This window comes from Xenopus tropicalis, chromosome 1 (genome assembly GCF_000004195.4).
Source record: "Xenopus tropicalis strain Nigerian chromosome 1, UCB_Xtro_10.0, whole genome shotgun sequence".
NCBI classification, from domain to species: Eukaryota; Metazoa; Chordata; class Amphibia; order Anura; family Pipidae; genus Xenopus; species Xenopus tropicalis.
The window spans coordinates 215744826-215768192 of record NC_030677.2 but is presented as its reverse complement, the minus strand read 5'-3'; the positions used below and the strand labels follow the sequence as shown (position 1 = coordinate 215768192).

Below are 23367 nucleotides of genomic sequence, written 5' to 3'. Positions count from 1 at the left end.
CACACACACACACTGATACACACACACACACACACACACTGATACACACACACACTGATACACACACACACACACACTGATACACACACACACACACTGATACACACACACACACATACACTGATACACACACACACACACACACACACACACTGATACACACATACACTGATACACACACACACACTGATACACACACACACACACACACACACACACACACACTGATACACACACACACACATACTGATACACACACACACACACACACTGATACACACACACACACACACACACACTGATACACACACACACACTGATACACACACACACACACACACACTGATACACACACACACTGATACACACACACACACACACACACTGATACACACACACTGATACACACACACACACTGATACACACACACACATACACACTGATACACACACACACACTGATACACACACACACACTGATACACACACACACACACACACACTGATACACACACACACTGATACACACACACAGACACACTGATACACACACACACTGATACACACACACACACACACTGATACACACACACACACACTGATACACACACACACACATACACTGATACACACACACACATACACACACTGATACACACACACACACACACACACTGATACACACACACACACACATTGATACACACACACACACTGATACACACACACTGATACACACACACACTGATACACACACACACACACACAGATACACACACACACACACTGATACACACACACACACATAGATACACACACACACACACACACTGATACACACACACATACACACACAACATACACACACTGATACACACACACATACACACACTGATACACACACACACACACACACACTGATACACACACACACACACACACTGATACACACACACACTGATACACACACACACACTGATACACACACAAACATACACTGATACACACACACACACACACTGATACACACACAAATACACACTGATACACACACACACACACACTGATACACACACACACACACTGATACACACACACATACACACACACACACACACACACACACACACACTGATACACACACACACACACTGATACACACACACACACACATACACTGATACACACACACACACACACTGATACACACACACACTGATACACACACACACAGACACACTGATACACACACACACTGATACACACACACACACACACACACTGATACACACACACACACACACACTGATACACACACACAGACACACTGATACACACACACACACACTGATACACACACACACACACACACACACTGATACACACACACACACACACACATACACTGATACACACACTGATACACACACACACTGATACACACACACACACACACACACTGATACACACACACACACATACACTGATACACACACAAACATACACTGATACACACACACACATACACACTGATACACACACACACACATACACTGATACACACACACACACACACACTGATACACACACACACACACACACATACACTGATACACACCACACACACTGATACACACACACACACACACATACTGATACACACACACTGATACACACACACACACACTGATACACACACACACTGATACACACACACACTGATACACACACACACAGACACACACACACACACACTGATACACACACACACTGATACACACACACAGACACACTGATACACACACACACACTGATACACACACACACACACACTGATACACACACACACACACACACACACACACACACACACTGATACACACACACACACACTGATACACACACACACTGATACACACACACACAGACACACTGATACACACACACACACACACACTGATACACACACACACTGATACACACACACACACACACTGATACACACACACACACACTGATACACACACACACTGATACACACACACACACACACTGATACACACACACACACTGATACACACACACACATACACACACTGATACACACACACACACACACACATACACACACTGATACACACACACACTGATACACACACACACACACTGATACACACACACACACACACACACACACTGATACACACACACACACACATACACACACTGATACACACACACACACACACACACTGATACACACACACACACACATACACTGATACACACACACACATACACTGATACACACACACACACAGACACACTGATACACACACACACACACACACTGATACACACACACATACACACACACACACACTGATACACACACACACACACACTGATACACACACACACACTGATACACACACACTGATACACACACACACACACACACACACACACACACTGATACACACACACACACACACTGATACACACACACACTGATACACACACACACTGATACACACACACACACACACAATACACTGATACACACACACACTGATACACACACACACAGACACACTGATACACACACACACACACATACACTGATACACACACACTGATACACACACACACTGATACACACACACACACATACACTGATACCACACACACACAGACACACACACACAGACACACTGATACACACACACACACACACATACACTGATACACACATACACACTGATACACACACACTGATACACACACACACACACACACACACACACACACACACTGATACACACACACACTGATACACACACACACACTGATACACACCACACACACACACACTGATACACACACACACACACACACACTGATACACACACACACACACACACTGATACACACACACACACTGATACACACACACACTGATACACACACACACAGACACACTGATACACACACACACACACACACACTGATACACACACACACACACACTGATACACACACACACACACACACTGATACACACACACACACTGATACACACACACACTGATACACACACACACACTGATACACACACACACTGATACACACACACACAGACACACTGATACACACACACACACACTGATACAACACACACACTGATACACACACACACACACTGATACACACACACACACACTGATACACACACACACTGATACACACACACACACACCACTGATACACACACACACACTGATACACACACACACATACACACACTGATACACACACACACACACACACTGATACACACACACACTGATACACACACACACACACACACTGATACACACACACACACACTGATACACACACACACACACACATACACACACTGATACACACACACACTGATACACACACACACACACACATACACTGATACACACACACACATACACTGATACACACACACACACACACAGACACACTGATACACACACACCACACACACACACACACACACACACTGATACACACACACATACACACACACACACTGATACACACACACACACACACACTGATACACACACACACTGATACACACACACACACTGATACACACACACTGATACACACACACACACACACACACACACACACACACTGATACACACACACACCACACTGATACACACACACACTGATACACACACACACACTGATACACACACACACACACACACACTGATACACACACACACTGATACACACACACACAGACACACTGATACACACACACTGATTACACACACACACTGATACACACACACACATACACTGATACACACACACACACAGACACACACACACAGACACACTGATACACACACACACACACACATACACTGATACACACATACACACTGATACACACACACTGATACACACACACACACACACACACACTGATACACACACACACACACACTGATACACACACACACTGATACACACACACACACTGATACACACACACACACACTGATACACACACACACACACATACACTGATACACACACACACTGATACACACACACACACAGACACACTGATACACACACACACTGATACACACACACACACAGACACACTGATACACACACACACATACACTGATACACACACACTGATACACACACACACACACACACATACACACTGATACACACACACACATACACTGATACACACACACTGATACACACACACACATACACTGATACACACACACACATACACTGATACACACACACTGATACACACACACACATACACTGATACACACACACACACAGACACACTGATACACACACACACACACATACACTGATACACACATACACACACACAGACACTGATACACACACATACACTGATACACACATACACACACACATACACTGATACACACACATACTGATACACACACAGACACACACACAGAGGGGAGACAATGGCGGTACCGGACCCGCACACGTTACACAGAGAGAGCGGAACAGGAACATAAAGCTGCTCGGAACCGCACGGGTTAAACCCGCTTTGACAGAACGGCACAAACCCCTCCCACTGACTGCCCCGCCCTCTCACACGTGTTACTCCCACAGCCAATCCAGTGCAATGGAATCCGCCCCTCAGTAACTCCGCCTTCGGGGTGTCACGTGTATCTAATTGCCCCTCACACGCCCCGCCTACAGATAGGTCACATGGTTTTGGCGTCACTGCTGTTCGCGTTTCCCCGCAAAGTGCCCACAGGTCAGTGAGTGTGAGTGTGAGTGTGAGTGTGAGTGTGAGTGTGAGTGTGAGTGTGAGTGTGAGTGTGAGTATCCGATTCTCCACCTTATTGTTTGTCTCTCTGTCAGGGGTATAAGGGGGTCAGTCTGTCTATCAGGGGTATAAGGGGGTCAGTCTCTCTATCAGGGGTATAAGGGGGTCAGTCTCTCTATCAGGGGTATAAGGGGGTCAGTCTGTCTATCAGGGGTATAAGGGGGTCAGTCTGTCTATCAGGGGTATAAGGGGGTCAGTCTGTCTATCAGGGGTATAAGGGGTCAGTCTGTCTGTCAGGGGTATAAGGGGGTCAGTCTCTCTATCAGGGGTATAAGGGGGTCAGTCTCTCTATCAGGGGTATAAGGGGGTCAGTCTGTCTATCAGGGGTATAAGGGGGTCAGTCTGTCTATCAGGGGTATAAGGGGGTCAGTCTCTCTATCAGGGGTATAAGGGGGTCAGTCTCTCTATCAGGGGTATAAGGGGGTCAGTCTCTCTATCAGGGGTATAAGGGGGTCAGTCTGTCTGTCAGGGGTATAAGGGGGTCAGTCTCTCTATCAGGGGTATAAGGGGGTCAGTCTGTCTATCAGGGGTATAAGGGGGTCAGTCTCTCTATCAGGGGTATAAGGGGGTCAGTCTCTCTATCAGGGGTATAAGGGGGTCAGTCTCTCTATCAGGGGTATAAGGGGTCAGTCTGTCTGTCAGGGGTATAAGGGGGTCAGTCTCTCTATCAGGGGTATAAGGGGGTCAGTCTCTCTATCAGGGGTATAAGGGGTCAGTCTGTCTGTCAGGGGTATAAGGGGGTCAGTCTGTCTGTCAGGGGTATAAGGGGGTCAGTCTCTCTATCAGGGGTATAAGGGGGTCAGTCTCTCTATCAGGGGTATAAGGGGTCAGTCTGTCTGTCAGGGGTATAAGGGGGTCAGTCTCTCTATCAGGGGTATAAGGGGGTCAGTCTCTCTATCAGGGGTATAAGGGGGTCAGTCTCTCTATCAGGGGTATAAGGGGTCAGTCTGTCTATCAGGGGTATAAGGGGGTCAGTCTCTCTATCAGGGGTATAAGGGGTCAGTCTGTCTATCAGGGGTATAAGGGGGTCAGTCTCTCTATCAGGGGTATAAGGGGGTCAGTCTGTCTATCAGGGGTATAAGGGGGTCAGTCTCTCTATCAGGGGTATAAGGGGGTCAGTCTGTCTGTCAGGGGTATAAGGGGGTTAGTCTCTCTATCAGGGGTATAAGGGGGTCAGTCTCTCTATCAGGGGTATAAGGGGGTCAGTCTGTCTATCAGGGGTATAAGGGGGTCAGTCTGTCTGTCAGGGGTATAAGGGGGTCAGTCTCTCTGTCAGGGGTATAAGGGGGTCAGTCTGTCTATCAGGGGTATAAGGGGGTCAGTCTGTCTATCAGGGGTATAAGGGGGTCAGTCTGTCTATCAGGGGTATAAGGGGGTCAGTCTCTCTATCAGGGGTATAAGGGGGTCAGTCTCTGTCAGGGGTATAAGGGGGTCAGTCTCTCTATCAGGGGTATAAGGGGGTCAGTCTGTCTATCAGGGGTATAAGGGGGTCAGTCTCTCTATCAGGGGTATAAGGGGGTCAATCTGTCTGTCAGGGGTATAAGGGGGTCAGTCTCTCTATCAGGGGTATAAGGGGGTCAGTCTCTCTATCAGGGGTATAAGGGGGTCAGTCTGTCTATCAGGGGTATAAGGGGGTCAGTCTCTCTATCAGGGGTATAAGGGGGTCAGTCTGTCTGTCAGGGGTATAAGGGGGTCAGTCTCTCTATCAGGGGTATAAGGGGGTCAGTCTCTCTATCAGGGGTATAAGGGGGTCAGTCTGTCTATCAGGGGTATAAGGGGGTCAGTCTCTCTATCAGGGGTATAAGGGGGTCAGTCTCTCTATCAGGGGTATAAGGGGGTCAGTCTGTCTATCAGGGGTATAAGGGGGTCAGTCTCTCTATCAGGGGTATAAGGGGGTCAGTCTCTCTATCAGGGGTATAAGGGGGTCAGTCTGTCTATCAGGGGTATAAGGGGGTCAGTCTCTCTATCAGGGGTATAAGGGGGTCAGTCTCTCTATCAGGGGTATAAGGGGGTCAGTCTGTCTATCAGGGGTATAAGGGGGTCAGTCTCTCTATCAGGGGTATAAGGGGGTCAGTCTCTCTATCAGGGGTATAAGGGGGTCAGTCTCTCTATCAGGGGTATAAGGGGGTCAGTCTCTCTATCAGGGGTATAAGGGGGTCAGTCTCTCTATCAGGGGTATAAGGGGGTCAGTCTCTCTATCAGGGGTATAAGGGGGTCAGTCTCTCTATCAGGAGTATAAGGGGGTCAGTCTCTCTATCAGGGGTATAAGGGGTCAGTCTGTCTATCAGGGGTATAAGGGGGTCAGTCTCTCTATCAGGGGTATAAGGGGGTCAGTCTGTCTATCAGGGGTATAAGGGGGTCAGTCTCTCTATCAGGGGTATAAGGGGGTCAGTCTGTCTGTCAGGGGTATAAGGGGGTCAGTCTCTCTATCAGGGGTATAAGGGGGTCAGTCTCTCTATCAGGGGTATAAGGGGGTCAGTCTGTCTATCAGGGGTATAAGGGGGTCAGTCTGTCTGTCAGGGGTATAAGGGGGTCAGTCTCTCTGTCAGGGGTATAAGGGGGTCAGTCTGTCTATCAGGGGTATAAGGGGGTCAGTCTGTCTATCAGGGGTATAAGGGGGTCAGTCTGTCTATCAGGGGTATAAGGGGGTCAGTCTCTCTATCAGGGGTATAAGGGGGTCAGTCTCTGTCAGGGGTATAAGGGGGTCAGTCTCTCTATCAGGGGTATAAGGGGGTCAGTCTGTCTATCAGGGGTATAAGGGGGTCAGTCTCTCTATCAGGGGTATAAGGGGGTCAGTCTGTCTGTCAGGGGTATAAGGGGGTCAGTCTCTCTATCAGGGGTATAAGGGGGTCAGTCTCTCTATCAGGGGTATAAGGGGGTCAGTCTGTCTATCAGGGGTATAAGGGGGTCAGTCTCTCTATCAGGGGTATAAGGGGGTCAGTCTCTCTATCAGGGGTATAAGGGGGTCAGTCTGTCTATCAGGGGTATAAGGGGGTCAGTCTCTCTATCAGGGGTATAAGGGGGTCAGTCTCTCTATCAGGGGTATAAGGGGGTCAGTCTCTCTATCAGGGGTATAAGGGGGTCAGTCTCTCTATCAGGGGTATAAGGGGGTCAGTCTCTCTATCAGGGGTATAAGGGGGTCAGTCTCTCTATCAGGGGTATAAGGGGGTCAGTCTCTCTATCAGGGGTATAAGGGGGTCAGTCTCTGTCAGGGGTATAAGGGGGTCAGTCTGTCTATCAGGGGTATAAGGGGGTCAGTCTCTCTATCAGGGGTATAAGGGGGTCAGTCTCTGTCAGGGGTATAAGGGAGTCAGTCTCTCTATCAGGGGTATAAGGGGGTCAGTCTCTCTATCAGGGGTATAAGGGAGTCAGTCTCTCTATCAGGGGTATAAGGGGGTCAGTCTCTGTCAGGGGTATAAGGGAGTCAGTCTCTCTATCAGGGGTATAAGGGGGTCAGTCTCTCTATCAGGGGTATAAGGGGGTCAGTCTCTCTATCAGGGGTATAAGGGGGTCAGTCTCTATCAGGGGTATAAGGGGGTCAGTCTCTCTGTCAGGGGTATAAGGGGGTCAGTCTCTCTATCAGGGGTATAAGGGGGTCAGTCTCTCTGTCAGGGGTATAAGGGGGTCAGTCTCTCTATCAGGGGTATAAGGGGGTCAGTCTCTCTATCAGGGGTATAAGGGGGTCAGTCTCTCTATCAGGGGTATAAGGGGGTCAGTCTCTCTATCAGGGGTATAAGGGGGTCAGTCTCTATCAGGGGTATAAGGGGGTCAGTCTCTGTCAGGGGTATAAGGGGGTCAGTCTCTCTATCAGGGGTATAAGGGGGTCAGTCTCTCTATCAGGGGTATAAGGGGGTCAGTCTGTCTGTCAGGGGTATAAGGGGTCAGTCTCTCTGTCAGGGGTATAAGGGGGTCAGTCTCTCTATCAGGGGTATAAGGGGTCAGTCTCTCTATCAGGGGTATAAGGGGGTCAGTCTGTCTATCAGGGGTATAAGGGAGTCAGTCTCTGTCAGGGGTATAAGGGAGTCAGTCTCTCTATCAGGGGTATAAGGGGGTCAGTCTCTCTATCAGGGGTATAAGGGGGTCAGTCTCTCTATCAGGGGTATAAGGGGTCAGTCTCTATCAGGGGTATAAGGGGGTCAGTCTCTCTGTCAGGGGTATAAGGGGGTCAGTCTCTCTATCAGGGGTATAAGGGAGTCAGTCTCTCTATCAGGGGTATAAGGGGGTCAGTCTCTCTATCAGGGGTATAAGGGGGTCAGTCTCTCTATCAGGGGTATAAGGGGGTCAGTCTCTGTCTGGGGTATAAGGGAGTCAGTCTCTCTATCAGGGGTATAAGGGGGTCAGTCTCTATCAGGGGTATAAGGGGGTCAGTCTCTCTATCAGGGGTATAAGGGGGTCAGTCTCTCTATCAGGGGTATAAGGGGGTCAGTCTCTCTATCAGGGGTATAAGGGGGTCAGTCTCTCTATCAGGGGTATAAGGGGGTCAGTCTCTCTATCAGGGGTATAAGGGGGTCAGTCTCTGTCAGGGGTATAAGGGGGTCAGTCTGTCTATCAGGGGTATAAGGGGGTCAGTCTCTCTATCAGGGGTATAAGGGGGTCAGTCTCTGTCAGGGGTATAAGGGAGTCAGTCTCTCTATCAGGGGTATAAGGGGGTCAGTCTCTCTATCAGGGGTATAAGGGGGTCAGTCTCTCTATCAGGGGTATAAGGGGGTCAGTCTCTCTATCAGGGGTATAAGGGGGTCAGTCTCTCTATCAGGGGTATAAGGGGGTCAGTCTCTCTATCAGGGGTATAAGGGGGTCAGTCTCTCTATCAGGGGTATAAGGGGGTCAGTCTCTGTCAGGGGTATAAGGGGGTCAGTCTGTCTATCAGGGGTATAAGGGGGTCAGTCTCTCTATCAGGGGTATAAGGGGGTCAGTCTCTGTCAGGGGTATAAGGGAGTCAGTCTCTCTATCAGGGGTATAAGGGGGTCAGTCTCTCTATCAGGGGTATAAGGGAGTCAGTCTCTCTATCAGGGGTATAAGGGGGTCAGTCTCTGTCAGGGGTATAAGGGAGTCAGTCTCTCTATCAGGGGTATAAGGGGGTCAGTCTCTCTATCAGGGGTATAAGGGGGTCAGTCTCTCTATCAGGGGTATAAGGGGGTCAGTCTCTATCAGGGGTATAAGGGGGTCAGTCTCTCTGTCAGGGGTATAAGGGGGTCAGTCTCTCTATCAGGGGTATAAGGGGGTCAGTCTCTCTGTCAGGGGTATAAGGGGGTCAGTCTCTCTATCAGGGGTATAAGGGGGTCAGTCTCTCTATCAGGGGTATAAGGGGGTCAGTCTCTCTATCAGGGGTATAAGGGGGTCAGTCTCTCTATCAGGGGTATAAGGGGGTCAGTCTCTATCAGGGGTATAAGGGGGTCAGTCTCTCTGTCAGGGGTATAAGGGGGTCAGTCTCTCTATCAGGGGTATAAGGGGGTCAGTCTCTCTGTCAGGGGTATAAGGGGGTCAGTCTCTCTATCAGGGGTATAAGGGGGTCAGTCTCTCTATCAGGGGTATAAGGGGGTCAGTCTGTCTATCAGGGGTATAAGGGAGTCAGTCTCTGTCAGGGGTATAAGGGAGTCAGTCTCTCTATCAGGGGTATAAGGGGGTCAGTCTCTCTATCAGGGGTATAAGGGGGTCAGTCTCTCTATCAGGGGTATAGGGGGTCAGTCTCTATCAGGGGTATAAGGGGGTCAGTCTCTCTGTCAGGGGTATAAGGGGGTCAGTCTCTCTATCAGGGGTATAAGGGAGTCAGTCTCTCTATCAGGGGTATAAGGGGGTCAGTCTCTGTCAGGGGTATAAGGGAGTCAGTCTCTCTATCAGGGGTATAAGGGGGTCAGTCTCTATCAGGGGTATAAGGGGGTCAGTCTCTCTATCAGGGTATAAGGGGGTCAGTCTCTCTATCAGGGGTATAAGGGGGTCAGTCTCTCTATCAGGGGTATAAGGGGGTCAGTCTCTCTATCAGGGGTATAAGGGGGTCAGTCTCTCTATCAGGGGTATAAGGGGGTCAGTCTCTGTCAGGGGTATAAGGGGGTCAGTCTGTCTATCAGGGGTATAAGGGGGTCAGTCTCTCTATCAGGGGTATAAGGGGGTCAGTCTCTGTCAGGGGTATAAGGGAGTCAGTCTCTCTATCAGGGGTATAAGGGGGTCAGTCTCTCTATCAGGGGTATAAGGGGGTCAGTCTCTCTATCAGGGGTATAAGGGGGTCAGTCTCTCTATCAGGGGTATAAGGGGGTCAGTCTCTCTATCAGGGGTATAAGGGGGTCAGTCTCTCTATCAGGGGTATAAGGGGGTCAGTCTCTCTATCAGGGTATAAGGGGGTCAGTCTCTGTCAGGGGTATAAGGGGGTCAGTCTGTCTATCAGGGGTATAAGGGGGTCAGTCTCTCTATCAGGGGTATAAGGGGGTCAGTCTCTGTCAGGGGTATAAGGGAGTCAGTCTCTCTATCAGGGGTATAAGGGGGTCAGTCTCTCTATCAGGGGTATAAGGGAGTCAGTCTCTCTATCAGGGGTATAAGGGGGTCAGTCTCTGTCAGGGGTATAAGGGAGTCAGTCTCTCTATCAGGGGTATAAGGGGGTCAGTCTCTCTATCAGGGGTATAAGGGGGTCAGTCTCTCTATCAGGGGTATAAGGGGGTCAGTCTCTATCAGGGGTATAAGGGGGTCAGTCTCTCTGTCAGGGGTATAAGGGGGTCAGTCTCTCTATCAGGGGTATAAGGGGGTCAGTCTCTATCAGGGGTATAAGGGGTCAGTCTCTCTGTCAGGGGTATAAGGGGGTCAGTCTCTCTGTCAGGGGTATAAGGGGGGTCAGTCTCTCTATCAGGGGTATAAGGGGGTCAGTCTCTCTATCAGGGGTATAAGGGGGTCAGTCTCTATCAGGGGTATAAGGGGGTCAGTCTCTCTGTCAGGGGTATAAGGGGGTCAGTCTCTCTATCAGGGGTATAAGGGAGTCAGTCTCTCTATCAGGGGTATAAGGGGGTCAGTCTCTCTATCAGGGGTATAAGGGGGTCAGTCTCTCTATCAGGGGTATAAGGGGGTCAGTCTCTGTCTGGGGTATAAGGGAGTCAGTCTCTCTATCAGGGGTATAAGGGGGTCAGTCTCTATCAGGGGTATAAGGGGGTCAGTCTCTCTATCAGGGGTATAAGGGGGTCAGTCTCTCTATCAGGGGTATAAGGGGGTCAGTCTCTCTATCAGGGGTATAAGGGGGTCAGTCTCTCTATCAGGGGTATAAGGGGGTCAGTCTCTCTATCCAGGGTATAAGGGGGTCAGTCTCTGTCAGGGGTATAAGGGGGTCAGTCTGTCTATCAGGGGTATAAGGGGGTCAGTCTCTCTATCAGGGGTATAAGGGGGTCAGTCTCTGTCAGGGGTATAAGGGAGTCAGTCTCTCTATCAGGGGTATAAGGGGGTCAGTCTCTCTATCAGGGGTATAAGGGGGTCAGTCTCTCTATCAGGGGTATAAGGGGGTCAGTCTCTCTATCAGGGGTATAAGGGGGTCAGTCTCTCTATCAGGGGTATAAGGGGGTCAGTCTCTCTATCAGGGGTATAAGGGGGTCAGTCTCTCTATCAGGGGTATAAGGGGGTCAGTCTCTGTCAGGGGTATAAGGGGGTCAGTCTGTCTATCAGGGGTATAAGGGGGTCAGTCTCTCTATCAGGGGTATAAGGGGGTCAGTCTCTGTCAGGGGTATAAGGGAGTCAGTCTCTCTATCAGGGGTATAAGGGGGTCAGTCTCTCTATCAGGGGTATAAGGGAGTCAGTCTCTCTATCAGGGGTATAAGGGGGTCAGTCTCTGTCAGGGGTATAAGGGAGTCAGTCTCTCTATCAGGGGTATAAGGGGGTCAGTCTCTCTATCAGGGGTATAAGGGGGTCAGTCTCTCTATCAGGGGTATAAGGGGGTCAGTCTCTATCAGGGGTATAAGGGGGTCAGTCTCTCTGTCAGGGGTATAAGGGGGTCAGTCTCTCTATCAGGGGTATAAGGGGGTCAGTCTCTATCAGGGGTATAAGGGGGTCAGTCTCTCTGTCAGGGGTATAAGGGGGTCAGTCTCTCTGTCAGGGGTATAAGGGGGTCAGTCTCTCTGTCAGGGGTATAAGGGGGTCAGTCTGTCTATCAGTGGTATAAGGGAGTCAGTCTCTCTATCAGGGGTATAAGGGGGTCAGTCTCTGTCAGGGGTATAAGGGAGTCAGTCTCTCTATCAGGGGTATAAGGGGGTCAGTCTCTCTATCAGGGGTATAAGGGGGTCAGTCTCTATCAGGGGTATAAGGGGGTCAGTCTCTCTGTCAGGGGTATAAGGGGGTCAGTCTCTCTATCAGGGGTATAAGGGGGTCAGTCTCTATCAGGGGTATAAGGGGGTCAGTCTCTCTGTCAGGGGTATAAGGGAGTCAGTCTCTCTATCAGGGGTATAAGGGGGTCAGTCTCTCTATCAGGGGTATAAGGGGTCAGTCTCTATCAGGGGTATAAGGGGGTCAGTCTCTCTGTCAGGGGTATAAGGGGGTCAGTCTCTGTCAGGGGTATAAGGGAGTCAGTCTCTCTATCAGGGGTATAAGGGGGTCAGTCTCTCTATCAGGGGTATAAGGGGGTCAGTCTCTATCAGGGGTATAAGGGGGTCAGTCTCTCTGTCAGGGGTATAAGGGGGTCAGTCTCTCTATCAGGGGTATAAGGGGTCAGTCTCTCTGTCAGGGGTATAAGGGGGTCAGTCTCTCTATCAGGGGTATAAGGGGGTCAGTCTCTCTATCAGGGGTATAAGGGGGTCAGTCTCTCTATCAGGGGTATAAGGGGGTCAGTCTCTCTATCAGGGGTATAAGGGGGTCAGTCTCTATCAGGGGTATAAGGGGGTCAGTCTCTCTGTCAGGGGTATAAGGGGGTCAGTCTCTCTATCAGGGGTATAAGGGGGTCAGTCTCTCTGTCAGGGGTATAAGGGGGTCAGTCTCTCTATCAGGGGTATAAGGGGGTCAGTCTCTCTATCAGGGGTATAAGGGGGTCAGTCTGTCTATCAGGGGTATAAGGGAGTCAGTCTCTGTCAGGGGTATAAGGGAGTCAGTCTCTCTATCAGGGGTATAAGGGGGTCAGTCTCTCTATCAGGGGTATAAGGGGGTCAGTCTCTCTATCAGGGGTATAAGGGGGTCAGTCTCTATCAGGGGTATAAGGGGGTCAGTCTCTCTGTCAGGGGTATAAGGGGGTCAGTCTCTCTATCAGGGGTATAAGGGAGTCAGTCTCTCTATCAGGGGTATAAGGGGGTCAGTCTCTCTATCAGGGGTATAAGGGGGTCAGTCTCTCTATCAGGGGTATAAGGGGGTCAGTCTCTGTCAGGGGTATAAGGGAGTCAGTCTCTCTATCAGGGGTATAAGGGGGTCAGTCTCTATCAGGGGTATAAGGGGGTCAGTCTCTCTATCAGGGGTATAAGGGGGTCAGTCTCTCTATCAGGGGTATAAGGGGGTCAGTCTCTCTATCAGGGGTATAAGGGGGTCAGTCTCTCTATCAGGGGTATAAGGGGGTCAGTCTCTCTATCAGGGGTATAAGGGGGTCAGTCTCTGTCAGGGGTATAAGGGGGTCAGTCTGTCTATCAGGGGTATAAGGGGGTCAGTCTCTCTATCAGGGGTATAAGGGGGTCAGTCTCTGTCAGGGGTATAAGGGAGTCAGTCTCTCTATCAGGGGTATAAGGGGGTCAGTCTCTCTATCAGGGGTATAAGGGGGTCAGTCTCTCTATCAGGGGTATAAGGGGGTCAGTCTCTCTATCAGGGGTATAAGGGGGTCAGTCTCTCTATCAGGGGTATAAGGGGGTCAGTCTCTCTATCAGGGGTATAAGGGGGTCAGTCTCTCTATCAGGGGTATAAGGAGGGGGTCAGTCTCTGTCAGGGGTATAAGGGGGTCAGTCTGTCTATCAGGGGTATAAGGGGGTCAGTCTCTCTATCAGGGGTATAAGGGGGTCAGTCTCTGTCAGGGGTATAAGGGAGTCAGTCTCTCTATCAGGGGTATAAGGGGGTCAGTCTCTCTATCAGGGGTATAAGGGAGTCAGTCTCTCTATCAGGGGTATAAGGGGGTCAGTCTCTCTATCAGGGGTATAAGGGGGTCAGTCTCTCTATCAGGGGTATAAGGGGGTCAGTCTCTCTATCAGGGGTATAAGGGGGTCAGTCTCTCTGTCAGGGGTATAAGGGGGTCAGTCTCTCTATCAGGGGTATAAGGGGGTCAGTCTCTCTATCAGGGGTATAAGGGGGCCAGTCTCTCTATCAGGGGTATAAGGGGGTCAGTCTCTCTGTCTGGGGTATAAGGGGGTCAGTCTCTCTATCAGGGGTATAAGGGGGTCAGTCTCTCTATCAGGGGTATAAGGGGGTCAGTCTCTCTGTCAGGGGTATAAGGGGGTCAGTCTCTCTATCAGGGGTATAAGGGGGTCAGTCTCTCTATCAGGGGTATAAGGGGGTCAGTCTCTCTATCAGGGGTATAAGGGGGTCAGTCTCTCTGTCAGGGGTATAAGGGGGTCAGTCTCTATCAGGGGTATAAGGGGGTCAGTCTCTCTATCAGGGGTATAAGGGGGTCAGTCTCTCTGTCAGGGGTATAAGGGGGTCAGTCTCTCTGTCAGGGGTATAAGGGGGTCAGTCTCTCTGTCAGGGGTATAAGGGGGTCAGTCTCTCTGTCAGGGGTATAAGGGTTCAGTCTGTCTATCAGGGGTATAAGGGGGTCAGTCTCTCTATGAGGGGTATACGGGGGTCAGTCTCTCTATCAGGGGTATAAGGGGGTCAGTCTCTCTATCAGGGGTATAAGGGGGTCAGTCTCTCTATCAGGGGTATAAGGGGGTCAGTCTGTCTATCAGGGGTATAAGGGGGTCAGTCTGTCTATCAGGGGTATAAGGGGGTCAGTCTGTCTATCAGGGGTATAAGGGGGTCAGTCTGTCTATCAGGGGTATAAGGGGGTCAGTCTGTCTATCAGGGGTATAAGGGGGTCAGTCTCTCTATGAGGGGTATAAGGGGGTCAGTCTCTCTATCAGGGGTATAAGGGGGTCAGTCTCTCTATCAGGGGTATAAGGGGGTCAGTCTCTCTATCAGGGGTATAAGGGGGTCAGTCTCTCTATCAGGGGTATAAGGGGGTCAGTCTGTCTGTCAGGGGTATAAGGGGGTCAGTCTGTCTATCAGGGGTATAAGGGGGTCAGTCTGTCTATCAGGGGTATAAGGGGGTCAGTCTGTCTATCAGGGGTATAAGGGGGTCAGTCTCTCTGTCAGGGGTATAAGGGGGTCAGTCTGTCTATCAGGGGTATAAGGGGGTCAGTCTGTCTATCAGGGGTATAAGGGGGTCAGTCTCTATCAGGGGTATAAGGGGGTCAGTCTGTCTATCAGGGGTATAAGGGGGTCAGTCTCTCTATCACAAGTAAAAGGGGGTCAGTCTCTATCAGGGGTATTAGAGGGTCAGTCTCTCTATCAGGGGTATAAGGGGGTCAGTCTCTATCAGGGGTATAAGGGGGTCAGTCTCTATCAGGGGTATAAGGGGGTCAGTCTCTCTATCAGGGGTATAAGGGGGTCAGTCTCTCTGTCTGGGGTATAAGGGGGTCAGTCTCTCTATCAGGGGTATAAGGGGGTCAGTCTCTCTATCAGGGGTATAAGGGGGTCAGTCTCTATCAGGGGTATAAGGGGGTCAGTCTCTCTGTCAGCGGTATAAGGGGGTCAGTCTGTCTATCAGGGGTATAAGGGGGTCAGTCTGTCTATCAGGGGTATAAGGGGGTCAGTCTCTCTTTCTGGGGTATAAGGGGGTCAGTCTGTCTATCAGGGGTATAATGGGGTCAGTCTGTCTATCAGGGGTATAAGGGGGTCAGTCTCTCTATGAGGGGTATAAGGGGGTCAGTCTCTCTATCAGGGGTATAAGGGGGTCAGTCTCTCTATCAGGGGTATAAGGGGGTCAGTCTTTCTATCAGGGGTATACGGGGGTCAGTCTTTCTGTCAGGGGTTTAAGGGGGTCAGTCTGTCTATCAGGGGTATAAGGGGGTCAGTCTGTCTATCAGGGGTATAAGGGGGTCAGTCTGTCTATCAGGGGTATAAGGGGGTCAGTCTCTCTTTCTGGGGTATAAGGGGGTCAGTCTGTCTATCAGGGGTATAAGGGGGTCAGTCTGTCTATCAGGGGTATAAGGGGGTCAGTCTCTCTATGAGGGGTATAAGGGGGTCAGTCTCTCTATCAGGGGTATAAGGGGGTCAGTCTCTCTATCAGGGGTATAAGGGGGTCAGTCTCTCTATCAGGGGTATAAGGGGGTCAGTCTGTCTGTCAGGGGTATAAGGGGGTCAGTCTGTCTATCAGGGGTATAAGGGGGTCAGTCTCTCTGTCAGGGGTATGAGGGGGTCAGTCTCTCTGTCAGGGGTATAAGGGGGTCAGTCTCTCTGTCTGGGGTATAAGGGGGTCAGTCTCTCTGTCTGGGGTATAAGGGGGTCAGTCTCTCTGTCTGGGGTATAAGGGGGTCAGTCTGTATCAGTTGATGGGGCAATAGTGATGCCAAGGGGCACCTGTTTCTCTTGGTCATGTTCCATGGGACAGGGCAGGTTTGTGGTACTGTGAGCATCTGCCACCCTGTGCCCCTCATTGCCCAGAGATCTAATAAACCCCCCCTTGCTACCCCAGGGCATGTGTTCTGTATGCAGGGGTAGGAGGCGCCCTGTGTGCCCCCAGCCTTAGTGACGTGGCACCCACACGTGTCAGTAGAATGTGGGTGAGTATAATGTGGGCACCGTGCCACTTTGCTCGCTCAGTAGAGCACCGACTGGGTACTCGCAGGGGGTCTGCTGTTTGGTGAATGACCCCTAATCTGTACCCCCATGTAGTTGGGGTGCCTGCTTGTGTAAGTATCACAGTCCTGGGGGAGAGGCTAAAACTACAAGTCCAGATTGGCCAATAAAACTGTATGTAAGAGAGTCAGTTGCCTGTACGGTGGGCAATGCTGCTGCCCAATACCCGTGCTGTTACCCCCAGTGGCGCCCCAACTGCCCATGCCCCTTTCTATTGTGTTTTATGCAGGGATGTTCCCAGCCCTCCGGGTGTTCTATACCGGCCTGGCATTCAGAGTGTGGGGGTCGCCCCGCTACCCAGGAGCCCTTGCAGAACTACAGACATGTGACGGACAGAAGGTAGGGTGGTGCCCTGTGCTGCCCCCATACTCCTGGGGTAAAGCCCTCTGATCCTGCCCCTTCTGCCCCACAGAGGCTGAGCAGTTCAGGGGAGCGGGGGTGCAACGAGGAGGTGCAGAAAGCACAGAGAGCGGCTGCAGAGAGGAACGGGGGCTCCCCCAGTCCCCCCACCATCTTCTCCCGCATCATCGACAGGACACTGCCCGCTGACATCATACATGAGGATGACAAGGTGACCATGTGACTGCGGGGTTTCTGCAGAGTATCTGCCCCTATCAGCCCCCCTGTATTACCCTTCCTATTAATGTGTCATTGCATGCCCCCCCGTGCCAGCCCCCAGCCAAGTCTTTGTCTGTCTATCTATTATCTATCTGTCTATCTATCATCTATCTATCTATCTGTCTGTCTATCTATTATCTGTCTGTCTATCTATTATCTGTCTGTCTATCTATTATCTGTCTGTCTATCTATTATCTGTCTGTCTGTCTATCTATCATCTATCTATCTATTATCTATTTGTCTGTCTGTCTGTCTATCTATCTATTATCTATCTATATCTATCATCTATCTATCTATATCTATCTATCTATCTATCTATCTATCTATCTATCTATCTATCTATTATCTGTCTGTCTGTCTATCTATCTACCCCCTGTGCCAGCCCCCAGTCAAGTCTCTGTCTATACATCTGTCTGTCTATACATCTGTCTGTCTATGCATCTGTCTGTCTATACATCTGTCTGTCTGTCTATACATCTGTCTGTCTATACATCTGTCTGTCTGTACATCTATCTGTCTGTCTATACATCTGTCTGTCTGTCTATCTATCTTTATCCATGGAATGTCCCCCTGTCTCTCTCACTGCAGTGCGTGGCTTTCCGGGATGTGAACCCCCAGGCGCCAGTTCATTTCTTGGTTATTCCTAAAACTCCCATCGCCCGGCTGAGCCAGGTTAATGCCAGCGACACAGAGGTAACGCCATTATGCCCAGCTGAGGGGCACGTTTATATGCCCTGCCCCCTGCACAACCCAATGCCAGGCACCAGTAACCCGGGCACCTCCAGGCCAATCCCTTGGGAGTCATTGGGGAGACTGGGAGCTTCGTTGGTGAAATTGCCCTTAGTGCTGTGCCCTTGTAAGTGATGGGTGCCCGGGCATGGGTGGGCGCTACTCTGGCTGTGCCTGTATGGGCAGTGACACTTGTGTATTTATTAAGAGGGTGGCATTTTTCCAGTGTAAGTGCCGGTGCCACTAACCAGCAAATGCCACAAATACAACTTGCCACAGTGTGTGCTTTCCCATCATGCCCCCCAGTGTGGCTCCGAGCTTCCAGCGCAAACATACGGCACCAGCAATGATATTCCCTTGTGATGCGTTAGGTGGGGGCATTAGTGCAACGGTGCAGCACTGAGTACCTTCCCTTGTGGCCGGAGGTAGTTCAGTGGCACCCTGGCACCCCAGGCAGCAGTGCAGGGACCCCATGCAGTGTTACTGTGCAGGTATAGAGGTGTGATGCATTGTGGGCACTTTGTGAGTAGTGTATTAATGGGGCAGTTGTGTCATTTGCACAGTATGTGCAGTTACAGACCTTCAGTTACAGACCAATTGGCTTCATGTGTGTGTTTCACTGCAGCTCCTGGGGCACCTACTGGTCACTGCCAGCCGCTTGGCTCACAAGGAAGGACTGGCCGATGGCTACAGACTGGGTAAGGCTCCCTGTCTCACTACTGCTTCCTGGGAGTTAGGTAGGTACAACTGTCAGTGTAAGGTCACTAGGCTGTAGGGTAGGTACGGATAGAGACTCACTGTTAGTGCAAGGTCACTAGGCTGTAGGGTAGGTACGGATAGAGACTTACTGTTAGTGCAAGGTCACTAGGCTGTAGGGTAGGTACGGATAGAGACTCACTGTTAGTGCAAGGTCACTAGGCTGTAGGGTAGGTACGGATAGAGACTCACTGTTAGTGCAAGGTCACTAGGCTGTAGGGTAGGTACGGATAGAGACTCACTGTTAGTGCAAGGTCACTAGGCTGTAGGGTAGGTACGGATAGAGACTCACTGTTAGTGCAGGGTCACTAGGCTGTAGGGTAGGTACGGATAGAGACTTACTGTTAGTGCAAGGTCACTAGGCTGTAGGGTAGGTACGGATAGAGACTCACTGTTAGTGCAAGGTCACTAGGCTGTAGGGTAGGTACGGATAGAGACTCACTGTTAGTGCAAGGTCACTAGGCTGTAGGGTAGGTACGGATAGAGACTCACTGTTAGTGCAAGGTCACTAGGCTGTAGGGTAGGTACGGATAGAGACTCACTGTTAGTGCAAGGTCACTAGGCTGTAGGGTAGGTACGGATAGAGACTCACTGTTAGTGCAGGGTCACTAGGCTGTAGGGTAGGTACGGATAGAGACTTACTGTTAGTGCAAGGTCACTAGGCTGTAGGGTAGGTACGGATAGAGACTCACTGTTAGTGCAAGGTCACTAGGCTGTAGGGTAGGTACGGATAGAGACTCACTGTTAGTGCAGGGTCACTAGGCTGTAGGGTAGGTACTGATAGAGACTCACTGTTAGTGCAAGGTCACTAGGCTGTAGGGTAGGTACGGATAGAGACTCACTGTTAGTGCAAGGTCACTAGGCTGTAGGGTAGGTACGGATAGAGACTCACTGTTAGTGCAGGGTCACTAGGCTGTAGGGTAGGTACGGATAGAGACTCACTGTTAGTGCAGGGTCACTAGGCTGTAGGGTAGGTACGGATAGAGACTTACTGTTAGTGCAAGGTCACTAGGCTGTAGGGTAGGTACGGATAGAGACTCACTGTTAGTGCAAGGTCACTAGGCTGTAGGGTAGGTACGGATAGAGACTCACTGTTAGTGCAAGGTCACTAGGCTGTAGGGTAGGTACGGATAGAGACTCACTGTTAGTGCAAGGTCACTAGGCTGTAGGGTAGGTACGGATAGAGACTCACTGTTAGTGCAAGGTCACTAGGCTGTAGGGTAGGTACGGATAGAGACTCACTGTTAGTGCAGGGTCACTAGGCTGTAGGGTAGGTACGGATAGAGACTTACTGTTAGTGCAAGGTCACTAGGCTGTAGGGTAGGTACGGATAGAGACTCACTGTTAGTGCAAGGTCACTAGGCTGTAGGGTAGGTACGGATAGAGACTCACTGTTAGTGCAAGGTCACTAGGCTGTAGGGTAGGTACGGATAGAGACTCACTGTTAGTGCAAGGTCACTAGGCTGTAGGGTAGGTACGGATAGAGACTCACTGTTAGTGCAGGGTCACTAGGCTGTAGGGTAGGTACGGATAGAGACTTACTGTTAGTGCAAGGTCACTAGGCTGTAGGGTAGGTACGGATAGAGACTCACTGTTAGTGCAAGGTCACTAGGCTGTAGGGTAGGTACGGATAGAGACTCACTGTTAGTGCAGGGTCACTAGGCTGTAGGGTAGGTACTGATAGAGACTCACTGTTAGTGCAAGGTCACTAGGCTGTAGGGTAGGTACGGATAGAGACTCACTGTTAGTGCAAGGTCACTAGGCTGTAGGGTAGGTACGGATAGAGACTCACTGTTAGTGCAGGGTCACTAGGCTGTAGGGTAGGTACGGATAGAGACTCACTGTTAGTGCAGGGTCACTAGGCTGTAGGGTAGGTACGGATAGAGACTTACTGTTAGTGCAAGGTCACTAGGCTGTAGGGTAGGTACGGATAGAGACTCACTGTTAGTGCAAGGTCACTAGGCTGTAGGGTAGGTACTAGTGGAACAGGCTGATCAGTAGGAATCACTGAGATCTCAGAATAGTGCAAGCCGGGGTGACAGTGGTATCACTAATAGTGCAAGGGGAGCACCAGGAACGTTACACGGTGACATTCTCTCTGTGACACTTTGGGTTCCTTCGTTTCTTGCAGTGATTAATGATGGGAAACACGGGGCCCAGTCGGTGTATCACTTGCACCTACACGTGATCGGGGGGCGGCAGATGGGGTGGCCTCCGGGATAATAATGAGCTTCCATTATGGGCACCTCAGGGATCCAACCACTTCTGCACACATTTCCCAGCATCCTCTGCCAGTGCAAGACAAGTGCAGACACCTGGGAGGCAGCTGTTGAACTGTATCTCCCTGCGCTCCAGCACCTGTATGTGCCTGCGGGTACCATAATAACCAGCTGCCTTGTGGGACTTCCCCGGGGCCATTCAGTAGCACTTACCTGTGTGTGTCTGAGATTAAACTACTGTGTCACTACTGTGTCTTCTGTGTGTCCTTCATGTGAAGCCCCCCCTCTCCTGTGCCTGTGTGGCACCCACCAATAATCAGCCAATGGCAACACAGCACCAATAACCAGCCAATGGCAACACAGCACCAATAACCAGCCAATGGCAACACAGCACCAATAATCAGCCAATGGCAACACAGCACCAATAATCAGCCAATGGCAACACAGCACCAATAATCAGCCAATGGCAACACAGCACCAATAATCAGCCAATGGCAACACAGCACCAATAATCAGCCAATGGCAACACAGCACCAATAATCAGCCAATGGCAACACAGCACCAATAATCAGCCAATGGCAACACAGCACCAATAATCAGCCAATGGCAACACAGCACCAATATAATTAACTGGAATAAACTGGGAGAATCACAAAGAATTTGCTATCAGCATCATGTGGGGATGTCGGCAACACACCCCGGGGCAATTGGGGCGAGAGTGTGGGCACACACAGGGTTCTGCCCTTCATTGGCTCATTCACACACATACCCACCTACCTACATATATATATATCTACCTACCTACATACATACACATAAACACAGTGAATGAGGTTGAAAAAAAAAAACACCGGAGTTCATCCCCTTATGTACAGGTATGTATGAACCTGCCCAACTGCTACTGATCCACAGGGGGGCAAACCCCTTTTTATACCCTCTCCAATTTGCCTCACAGGGGGGGAAATTCTGCCAGTAGCACTGATTCGGGGGGGGATCCCACAACTTCCCAGCCCCCCCTGTAACTCCCCTTCCTTGTACCTATCTAATGTATCTGCCAGTACCACTGATTCAGGGGGGGTCCCACAACTTCCCAGCCCCCCCTGTAACTCCCCTTCCTTGTACCTATCTAATGTATCTGCCAGTACCACTGATTCAGGGGGGGGGGATCCCACAACTTCCCAGCCCCCCCTGTAACTCCCCTTCCTTGTACCTATCTAATGTATCTGCCAGTACCACTGATTCAGGGGGGGGGGATCCCACAACTTCCCAGCCCCCCTGTAACCCCCCTTCCTTGTACCTATCTAATGTATCTGCCAGTACCACTGATTCAGGGGGGGGTCCCACAACTTCCCAGCCCCCCCT

At 50.4% G+C, this 23367-nt stretch overlaps 1 protein-coding gene across 1 annotated transcript; it reads left to right on the top strand.

Moving 5' to 3' along the window:
* The first annotated feature begins 4740 nt into the window (after positions 1-4740).
* hint2 (histidine triad nucleotide binding protein 2) lies at positions 4741-22254 on the top strand. Its single transcript, XM_031895037.1, has 6 exons — positions 4741-4846; positions 17913-18022; positions 18096-18254; positions 18890-18994; positions 19656-19728; positions 21918-22254. The coding sequence occupies exons 1-6, from the start codon at positions 4798-4800 to the stop codon at positions 22007-22009; spliced, it is 588 nt and encodes a 195-aa protein (XP_031750897.1). The 5' UTR covers positions 4741-4797; the 3' UTR covers positions 22010-22254.
* The last annotated feature ends 1113 nt before the right edge of the window (positions 22255-23367 follow it).